This window comes from Volvox carteri, assembly GCF_000143455.1.
Source record: "Volvox carteri f. nagariensis unplaced genomic scaffold VOLCAscaffold_24, whole genome shotgun sequence".
Classification (NCBI taxonomy): domain Eukaryota; kingdom Viridiplantae; phylum Chlorophyta; class Chlorophyceae; order Chlamydomonadales; family Volvocaceae; genus Volvox; species Volvox carteri.
In genome coordinates, this window is record NW_003307567.1 from 1,227,673 (window position 1) to 1,238,172 (window position 10,500).

At 57.2% G+C, this 10,500-nt stretch overlaps 1 protein-coding gene across 1 annotated transcript; it reads right to left on the bottom strand.

Annotated features, from left to right (window-relative positions):
* Window positions 1–514: 514 nt before the first annotated feature.
* Window positions 515–9,724, bottom strand: VOLCADRAFT_61491 (uncharacterized protein; the record flags this gene model as incomplete). The annotated part of the gene is made up of 15 exons (XM_002951581.1): window positions 515–707; window positions 1,089–1,215; window positions 1,598–1,801; window positions 2,088–2,182; window positions 2,475–2,596; window positions 2,883–2,929; window positions 3,698–3,878; window positions 4,673–4,822; window positions 5,478–5,605; window positions 6,553–6,625; window positions 7,143–7,247; window positions 7,798–7,878; window positions 8,212–8,273; window positions 8,788–8,908; window positions 9,371–9,724. 15 exons carry the CDS (start codon window positions 9,722–9,724, stop codon window positions 515–517), a joined length of 2,043 nt encoding a protein of 680 aa, XP_002951627.1.
* Between the last annotated feature and the right edge of the window lie 776 nt (window positions 9,725–10,500).

The following is a 10,500-nucleotide window of genomic DNA, read 5'->3' on the forward strand; positions in this document are numbered from 1 at the left end:
CCGTGTCGTTGGCGCACATGTCACCTGCACCAGCATCAACTGTTATCACCCTCCCCTTATGCACCTCCCATTGGGGCCGTATACCTCCAACAAACGTTAAACCGTCATTCATGCGCAGATTTCGATAGCCTCCAAAAAGGGGGTTGTTTCCACAACTCCCTCTTATCACCCAGGCGCTTGCACACGCGCACACGAATGAATTCCATGGCGCACCCACACACCGCACACAATACACATGCACACACATACACGCCCCACACGCACACAGTTTTTAACCGAAGCATACAAACCCACCTGCATACCCAGCATATCAGCCCATGAAGCCATTCAAAACAATAAGAGTCCTTCGACGTCATCAATTGCCCAACCTGTATCATTAGAACTATAACTGCCACCCGTGGAATACTGCGTGGAATACGCCGTACTTCACCCGTGGAATGCACCGTACTACACGCGGTACCAACTACAGTGCCGTACGTCCTACAATTACCGTACCCCACGTAGTAGATATGCTTTACACGCCGCCTGTCTCGTCCACTGTGTCAAGTACGGTGATGTTGAGAATCTTGATGTCGTCGAACGGCTTGTCATCCTTGTTGCAGCGCACTCGTTCGATGGCTGTGACGACGTCCATCCCGCGCACCACCCGACCAAAGACGGTGTGCTTGTTGTCGAGCCAGGGAGTGGGTACCGTGGTGATGAAAAACCTGGACAGAACAAAAAGGGTGCAGGAGGTGGCGGTGGAGGTGAGGAGACCCGGGGGGGGGTTTGATGTGAGGTGAGGCGTGGGAGGGTCAGGACTTAATAAAGCAGGCGGGAAATCGTGCGGGGAGCCAGCAGCAACACAACCACACAACGCTCAACCCAACCAGAGAGGTGCGCTGGAATGAAAAAGAAGGCGGTATGAGGTAATGGGCACTCCACGTGAGAGGGGTCGGGACCGGGGAAACGTGTGTGTATGTGTTTCCACCCATTTCCCAGCTCCATCCAGCCTTCCGGCGCTTCTGTTTTTCCTTGGCCCCCCCCCCAAAAACACTAACCAGCCCACCATCAACATCAACATCAACATCACTATGACCTCCACTTACTGGCTGCCGTTGGTGTTGGGTCCGGCATTGGCCATGGACAGAATACCGGGCCGGTCATGTCGGAGGGCCTTATGGAACTCGTCCTCGAACTCTCCCCCCCAAATGGACTCCCCACCCGTGCCGTCACCTGCGAACAAAACACATCGACACACACACACACATACATACAGTCCCCTGGGTCCCCTGGGTGAACTTTACAATCGGGGGATGGACAAAAAGGAACCAAGGAAGACATTATGCACAGGCCGGTAAGCGGACAGACAAACCAACAAACAGCATTGGCACTGGGTTGCCGATGCTGTTCGTCCCACTGTTGACACCGCCACCGCCGCCGCCGTCGCCGTCGCCGTCGCCGCCGCCGCAGCAGCAGCAACCACAACAGCAGCGAGGCATCTTCAGGGAGCCCCATACCGTAGCTCACCTCCAAACACATTCCACACAGCCACTCCCCAACCCCCTCTCTGTCTCCCCCACCCCATGCACACATTCCGTACTCCAAACCCACCCACCGAGCGGATCCCCGGTCTGGATCATAAAGCCCTTGATGATGCGGTGGAATAGGACTCCGTCGTAGTAGCCGTTACGAGCGTGTGTGGTGAAGTTCTCCACCGTCCGCGGACACTCGTCCGGGAAGAGCTTGACGGTGATGTCGCCGCGGGTGCTGTGCAGGCGCGCGCCGTGGGGAAGAGAGTGACCGGGGACGGGCGCACCGCCTACAGACACAGCCAGAGTCACACGGAAAAAAACATGAACACAGTATATCAATCCCACCAACGTGTGCTCCTGGTTGCGCAGATTGGGGAATAGATAGGAGAAACGGGTATTGGGGGAACGAGGGGAGAGCGGGACGAGGGGAGAGGAAGGGAGTGGAATAATATATATACCGCGGTCATGCCGTCACCCTCATAGGGGACCCTAGTCTACCTATCAATAAACCGGTGACCCATGCAAAACCCCTTCCACCTCCCTCTTGCCACTCCCTCCCTCCCTCCCTCCCACCTTCCGCCACTATGAGGTCATCCAGAGCGGGTTTCTCATTGAACACGTCCCGACCCGGCTGCGTGGGGTCCTCGGGCTCGGTGGGCTCGTGCTGACTGGGGGGGTTGGGAGGGGGAAGGGGAGGGGGAAGGGGGGAAGGACGAACCACGAAGGGAGGGGGAGGGGGAGACGCAAAGGCGGGGCCGAGAGACTGAGGACGTGAAAGGGTGAAAGACGCCGAAGCCGAAGCCGAGGAGGTCGGGAGGTGGTTGTTAGGAAGGAGGAGGAAGGTGGTGGCGACTGGTCGCAGGTTTCAGGCATGCAACCTGACCGTGGACACACAAAACCAACAAGCGGCCCCTATTTTCCCCCCACCCCCCTAATTCTTCACGAGGGCCTCTCGCTCACGAGAAGACGTAGAAGCGCTGCTTCCTGAAGGCACACACGACCAGCAGGGGGTCCGACCCGCCAAGCAGCTTGTCCACTTGCTCGGCAGTGGGAAGACCTCGGAGCCGAGTGCCGCCTGAGCCCTTGCCGCGGGGAACACCCTACCAAAGCAACAACCAGCAAATGAAGCAGCAGCAGCAGCAGCAGCAGCAGCAGAGGAGGAGGAGGAGAGGGAGGGTAAGGCGAAACACTGGCGAATGGAGCAGATATACCAATGAGAGACGGCTAGTCCAGGAGAGGGAGGGGAGGGATGGGGAAGGAGGGGATGGGGTAAAAGAGAAGGGAAAGGTAAAAGAGCATTCAGAAGCCTGAACACCCTTGGCGCGCCTAACCTCCGCACCCCTACCCCTAACCCCCACCGCACCCTACCTGGTATAAGGCCAGTGTGAGGAAGCGCTCCGTGTTTTCCACCTTGCCTGCCCGGGGGCCGGGGAGGGCCGGATGGGTCGCGTGTCAGTTGGGAAGCGGGTGCCTGGGGGCCCCCTCAGGGCTCCAGGTATGTATGTATGTATGTATGGGCCCTCGCTGTTACGCCTTTCAGCTCCGCAAGGTGCTGTAGCACGCACATACATGCATACAAACGTACATACATACATACGAATCGGCTGCAGGTCGGTTGCACCTCAGTTGCGCAAGTTCGTTGCGGAATCCAGCCCGGTTTGTCGTTTTCTTTCAAAGCGCGCCCTCAGGGATCATCAAGTGACACCCGTGACGCCTGGTTGAATAAAAAAGTTGAATGATCCTAGCCAGCCCTAGCAGTCGAAGTAGAGGATGGGCCCAGCAGGTGCCATTGGCGCTCGCTAGGGCGTTGCGTTGCACACAGGCCGTAAAGGCTCCACTGTTATAACAGCTATAACTACAACTACTATTACCAGATAGGACACCAGTTTGTGTATGTATGTATGTACGTATGTATGTATGTATGTATGTATGTATGTATGTATGTATGTATGTATGTATGGCTTAGATTACACTGTGGGCCGCGAGAGCCGGGGGCCGAAGCCGAAACACAGCACAAGGGTCGGGAGCACACAGCACAAGTCGGTATGTATGTATGTATGTATGTATGTATGTATGTATGTATGTATGTATGTATGTATGTATGTATGTATGTATGCGGCCCGGTGTGTGTTTCGACCCTGATATCCCTTCCTCCCAGGCCCTTCAACAGTCAGTATCCTCACCCAGTATCCGTACTACTTTGTTGGTGACCAGATTGACCACCTTGATACCGAGCAGGGTGGCGTACAACAGGAAGTTCCCGGACTCGTCAAACACGGCGTTTGGTAACCCACGGGTCTCCTCTGCGGAGGCAGCCAGCTCACGCTCCACTGCCATGCGTCGACCAAAGTCAATGTCCTCAAGCTGATGTGGCAGTGAAGAGCGCGGGGAACGCGGGGGGATGGGCCGGGGTACGCATACACAGTGAGTAGGAGCGGGGAGAGGACAAAGACGTCGACAGCTGAGGGACGGGAGGAGGGGAATGTACGGGGCCGTGCGCGCTGACTGACGGACTGATGGATTGTGACCGGTAGGGGACGGGTTGGAGAGTTGGCTGATCGTGATCAGCGACATGCGACATGCAAAGCTACTCAACCGATGCTGACGCGTTCAAAGTTCAAAGCGCCAGCTGAGGGGTTGGGGAGGGAGGGGGTAAAGACGAACCACTGGCGAATGGAGCAGATATCAAAGATATACGGGTAGTCCAGGGGAAGATAAATGATGCGGGGAGGGGAAAGACGAACCATGAACGAGTGAAGCTGCTGCCAGGGCAAGAGTGTACCAGATGATGCAGGGAGGGGAGGGAAGGGGAGGGAAGAGGATTGCGGAAAGGGAGACCGCCAGGGGAAAGGGGAGGTTATGTGAGTATGTGTGTACTTGAGGTTAACCGCCCTACATATCAACAACCCGCCAAGAGCTTTCCGGGTAAGCCCCAGCAGCAAGCAAGCTTCCTGGATCACTCTCATCCATCCCCTTTCCAAACACGTCGACGGTAGATCATATAACGCTCGCCTATGAATCCCAGCCTCCCCCTCCCCTCCCCCTCCCCTCCCCCTCCCCCTCCCCTCCCCCTCCCCCTCCCCTCCCCCTCCCCTCCCCTCCCCTCCCCCTCCCCCCCCTCCCCACCTATGAATGCCAACCCCCCTAAACCCACTCACCTGGAATATCTCGCCACCGTTCCGCTGCACCTCGTTGGCCGCATCCGGCGACTCGTCGTACACGCGCCGTAGCTTTGCCGTACCAAACTTGAACACACGCACACGCCGGTCCGAGCACACCGTAGAGAACTGCTGCCCGTCGGGGCTCACCTGCATGCAATGTCGTACAGTGTCGTATTACAGCTCCAATATGTCCGTAACCATTTGAAAACACGCCGTAGCTTCCTCTCCCTTCCTTCCCCCCTTGACGTTTCTGGGGCTGTCCCCCGTTTACCTTCCCCCCCTCCACACACACCCTCGACAGCCCTTTCACTCCGCCTTCCGGCAAACAGCTACTCGGCGCTAGCTACCTGAAAGATCCCCCCCTTCCGTGTACGCTCCATGTGCAGATTTAGGGTGAACTTCTTCGCTCACAGAGAAGTGCACCCTCCCGGCTTTCATGTGTGTGTGTATGTGTGTGTGTGTGCTCCTGCCGCGACGTCCGTGTCCACACATATCCCATACCCCGCAGGTTCCCGCAAACGACACAAACGACACCACACACATACATACACACCTACAAACACACAAATCGTTTTTAAACACACATGTACACACGCGCGCGCACGCGCATGCGCACACACATACACACACACATGGTTTGTCTCAATCAACCCGCAATGTTCACATGTTCACCACCACCAAACATACCCCCTCAACTCATCCATACACATACGCAAATACAAAGCCTCCCATTCTGTAACACCAACAGCACCAACAACATACGCATGTATGGCCCGGCGCTTCCCCCCCCCCCCGTCATCACCTCTAGAGACAGTGCTGTTGCCTTGGCCTTGGCCAGGTCGAACAGGTCCGTGTCCAGTTTGCTGCTCCAAGCCACGCGGCCGCCCTCGGGGTGACCGTAGCTGGTACCGCACCAGTACTCGATCATGCCTGCGGTAGGCCGGAAAAGAGGGGCCGGAAAAGAGGGGCCGGAAAAGAGGGGCCGGAAAAGAGGGGCCGGAAGAGAGGGGCCGGAAAAGAGGGGCCGGAAAAGAGGGGCCGGAAGAGAGGAGCACGAGGGGGAGGGGGTGGGTAAGACGAACCACTGGCGAATGGAGCAGATATCAGAGATCTGGGAGGAGGAGAGGCGGGCGGGAGGGAAAGACGAACCACGTGAACGAGTGAAGGTGCTGCCAGGGCAAGAGTGTACCAGACGCAGAACTGACCAGGGTCAGACGGGAGGGAAGAGGGTCAGACAGAAGACAAGGAGAAGGGAAGGTGGGTGGATGCCGCCAAACTCCGCTTCCGCTAGGACGGGAAAGGAGCTCCGCTGACAGCTAGGACGGGAAAGGAGCTCCGCTGACAGCTAGGACGGGAAAGGAGCTCCGCTGACAGCTAGGACGGGAAAGGAGCTCCGCTGACAGCTAGGACGGGAAAGGAGCTCCGCTGACAGCTAGGACGGGAAAGGAGCTCCGCTGACAGCTAGGACGGGAAAGGAGCTCCGCTGACAGCTAGGACGGGAAAGGAGCTCCGCTGACAGCTAGGACGGGAAAGGAGCTCCGCTGACAGCTAGGACGGGAAAGGAGCTCCGCTGACAGCTAGGACGGGAAAGGAGCTCCGCTGACAGCTAGGACGGGAAAGGAGCTCCGCTGACAGCTAGGACGGGAAAGGAGCTCCGCTGACAGCTAGGAGGACGCGAGAAGGTGCACCGGTGGCAGAAGTCGGGGCGGAGACGAGGAGGGGCCGATAAGGGGCTTCCTTTTTTGCCCAAACGACCTTTGTGACTTGCTGGAATTGCGGGTAAGTCGTGGCGACCCGTGGGTGGGTGCTGTTAAGTCGTCAACAATCACGTCTGACCCTTGGGTCAGGTCATGTCGTGTTGCAGGTCATGTCCTTACCCTTGCTATCGGTGGATATGACTGTGTCCATGGGCGCGTTGTAGCGCATGGAGGTCACCGGGGCGCGGTGGACCTGCTGACGCAACAAGAGGAAGGGGGGTGGGAGGAGGAGGAGGAGGGTCGCTAATCGCACGGCATGGAGGAGAGGAGGAAAGGATTAACACGCATAACAATAATAACAATAATAACAATAATAATAATAATAGTAATAATAGTAATAATAATAACAAAAACAACAATAATAATAACAATGATAATAATAACAACTATAATAATACCCAATGCATATCAGATGTAGAAGAAGAGAGAGCAAGGTTTGTCCAAGCAGGGATTTAACCAGCGCCCGTTGGTTAGCACCCCGGGTAGTCAGTTGCACCGGAAAGGGATCTGAAGCCCAATAGGCTACGGCTTCGAGACACCACCGCCATAACAACCCGCAAGTGACAGCCCTGCCGCCATCACCACCACAATCCGCCCCCCCCCCACACACAACCAACCACCATCACTACTCTCTTCCCCCCTCAGCCCCACGAGCGCCCCCCTCCCTTCTTCCCCCTTTCCCCCTCCCCCCCCCCACACCCCATTCGGACCTCCACGACCGCCTCCGCGGAGTCGCTGCCACTACGCGCATCGAACACGTGTATGCGGCCCGAGTTGAGGTCTGAAATGGCCAGTCGGGCCTTAGCCTCGCCTTTCTGCGGGGTGGGGATGCGGGTGCGGGTGGGGCTGGTTTCAGGGCGGAGCGGGGGGCCGAAGGAATAAAACCATAGCTGAACCGGAAAACGTGAAAAAGGAAATGGGTTGAAGCAAAAGGGAAAAGGCGGATGAAAATGGGTTGAAGCAAAAGGGGCTCGTAACCCGTTGGTGAGACGCTATCTCACTGGGACCTAGCAGACACGGCTAACAGTCATTGGCCGTTAGTAAAGACGCTGCAAAAGGCAAGGCAAGCCGAATGGATAGGAGCAACACGGGAGACCGGAGGCAAAGGGGGAGGACGGGGGGGGGGAGTCGGGAAACATGCGAACGGCCAAACGGGCAACAGGACGTAAGAGGAAGGTGGTGGGGAAAGGCTAAAGTTTTTCAGTAAAAGGAAAGGATGGCCAAACGCGCGCCGTCGGCACCACCCCAGCCACGCACTCACCCGAGTAACCCGTGCCCTCACCCACCCACCCACCCACCCACCCACCCACCCACTCACCCACCCACCCACCCACTCACCCACCCAACCCCCACCCACCCACTCACCTTGTAAATCCACGCCGCACATCCCGGTGTAAATGAAAGCCGCAGCATCACGATCAGGTCGAAGTTGAGGACGTCGAAAATCTGACGTGGTGTGAAGGGGAAAGACGAACCACGAACGAGTGAAGCTGCTGCCAGGGCAAGCGCGGTGTGAGGGAGAGGGAGAGCGAGCGCGGGACCCGCGGCAGGATCGGACCTCCCATGTAAGGCAATAAGCCTTAGAAGGATCACTTCAGTCCGGCTCGGCTCCCGGGGCGCCACCCGTGCGGTCAAGCTCCTTTCCTTATTCCCCACAGCCCCCAGCAACCACCACCGTCACTTCGCTCCGCTCCGTCCTCCACACGTTCCTCCCCATCCACTCCGCTGCACCCCACGCCCGCCAACCCCGACCCCAACTCCAGCCCGACCCCTGCTCACCTTGACCGTGCGATCCCGGGAGAGCGTCATACACAACGTGCCGTCCCAGCTCACAGCCAGTCCTGGTTCGGGCAGCGGCGAGGAGGGGAAAGCGGCGCGCGAGGACCGGGTCCGCAGTTCCGGTGTGAGAGAAAGAGAGAGAAAGAGAGAGAGAGAGAGAGAGAGAGAGAAAAGAGAGAGAAAGAGAGAGAGCTGGAGGGGACGGCGCGGGATGGGAAATCTGTACCGGGGAGCGGTTGTGTGCAGAAGCGGGGGCAGGCGGAGGGCATGTAGCCCTGTGCTTCTTGATAAAGCGCGGGGCATCGAGCGAGGCCTGCGGGCAGGGTCCGACCACGTCTGGGCAGGTCCAGGTTAGCAGGTAATATCCGGCAGATGCATCGACCGAAACACTCCAGTCCGCCCAGCTTCTATCTCTATCTCTACCCTTCCCGCCCAACTCGACCCAACCCTGCCCCCTTCTCCCATTATGCCCTCCCCCTCTGCAACCCAACAGGAAAAGCACACCCCTCCGGAACCCGCAAGCCCGCACGTCCCTCTCCAACAGCCACATCCCTCAGAAAGTCAGACCGCACCCACCATCCACTGCCCCCACGTGCGCCCGGTACTGTTTCACGAACTCGATACCCCGGGTCTGCTTCTTCCAGAACTTTAGGTAGCCATCAATGCTAGTTGTTATGATGAAGTCGGTTGAGGTCACCTGCAGGCAACAACACGAGCAGCAGCACAAGCAAAGGCGGCGAGGTTGCCCAGGGAACACCGGTGTGCGGTGGAGAGAGAAGCGCACCAGAGAGGCAGGCACACCGGTGCTGACTCCTTCCGTTGGTCCGCCTCTCTCTCCCTGCTCGCACTGATTGCCCATTCCGTAATCTGCGATCCTTCCTTTACAGTTCCTCCTCCCTAAACAAAGCTTTCCGCCTCGGACATGAGCCAACTACCTATGACCCTTGTGCCCCAGGCACAAGCCTCCGCGACAAGGCCAGCACAGCCCCTCTCATACGTTGTTAACGTTCTTTGCATCAGTTCCAACATTCATGCATCGCAGCATTCGTTTCTGGGCCCAGATACACAGGCAAGGGCAGGTTCCATCCACGTCAGGAAACCCCCGTTACGCGCTAGGCCACCGTGCGGGACTCCTGCTGTGGTAACCTCAGCAGCTCACCGCGACATTGTTGACCGTGTCCCGATGCATATAACTGCGTTCATACATAGCGGCCGAGGGCAGCGCATCCAGGTACTGCTGCTCAAACTCCAAGATCTGCGTCGGCGTGGTCACCCGAACATCAGCATTGCTTATCACCCGAAACAGCGTTAACGTCTCTAATTTGCCCAAACGGCTCGGCTTTGGATACGAGCACCAAGTCCATCCGGGATTCGGCGGTGGAACTCTGACCTTGCGCTTTTTTGGCTTTGGGGGCGCCGGGCCGACATCCTGCTCCTGGTCGCCATTTTGATCCTCTACAGCCCCTTCAGGGGGCCGTGGTGGCCCAACCGTTTCTTCGTCATGGTCGGCCATTTGAAAGGAGCTTGGTTTCTATACACTATACCCGTTGGTTGGTTTACTTGGTATGTAACCCGGTTAATGTAGATTTAAATTAATAGCAGCCTCTCTAAGGCAGGGAAACCTGTTCATAACCTGTTCATTTACTACTTTCCATGAAGGTTACTATGCGAAACCGCCGGGTCGCAGCATCTAGAGAGCGCAATATTGTCTGCACGCCCAGAGGGGTGAATACTGACTGCTGACTACTGAGTACCAAAAGGTGTCGGCAATCGTTGGTTAGATCCAATCCAGTTTGTACGGCGCTCTCGAAAGGTCGCGACTGGCGACGTGTGGCTAGCTCGTGAGTCGCGACAGACGCAAAACCTGTCGACATCTTCCAAACCTTTGATAAGTTTCAGTTTTCCATTGTGGTATTAGGACGTAGGGGTTGCGCAACAGACATGCGGACGCCTGGATGCAAGGGACGCACGCCCACACACTAGGGTGGTGCAGACCACAAAATGCAAACAAGCTGCTACCCCGCTGCTGCCCCTCCCTGTCATCTGCATGAGCCCCAACACCCTCACCGCCTCTGCATGTCAGTGCGCCGAGATGCACCCTTCCTTGACACGTCGGTTGCCATGGATTCAGATATCAGAAGCCCCATTAGGGGCCAGCAATTCCGCTGGGGAGTGTACAGATTTTATGCCCGTTAAGATGCATAGGAAAGGCATAGGGTTACGTCCACGAATTCATTGTTATTATAATCAGACGATAACCGAGAAACATCTCGCGAATCCTGACGTGGT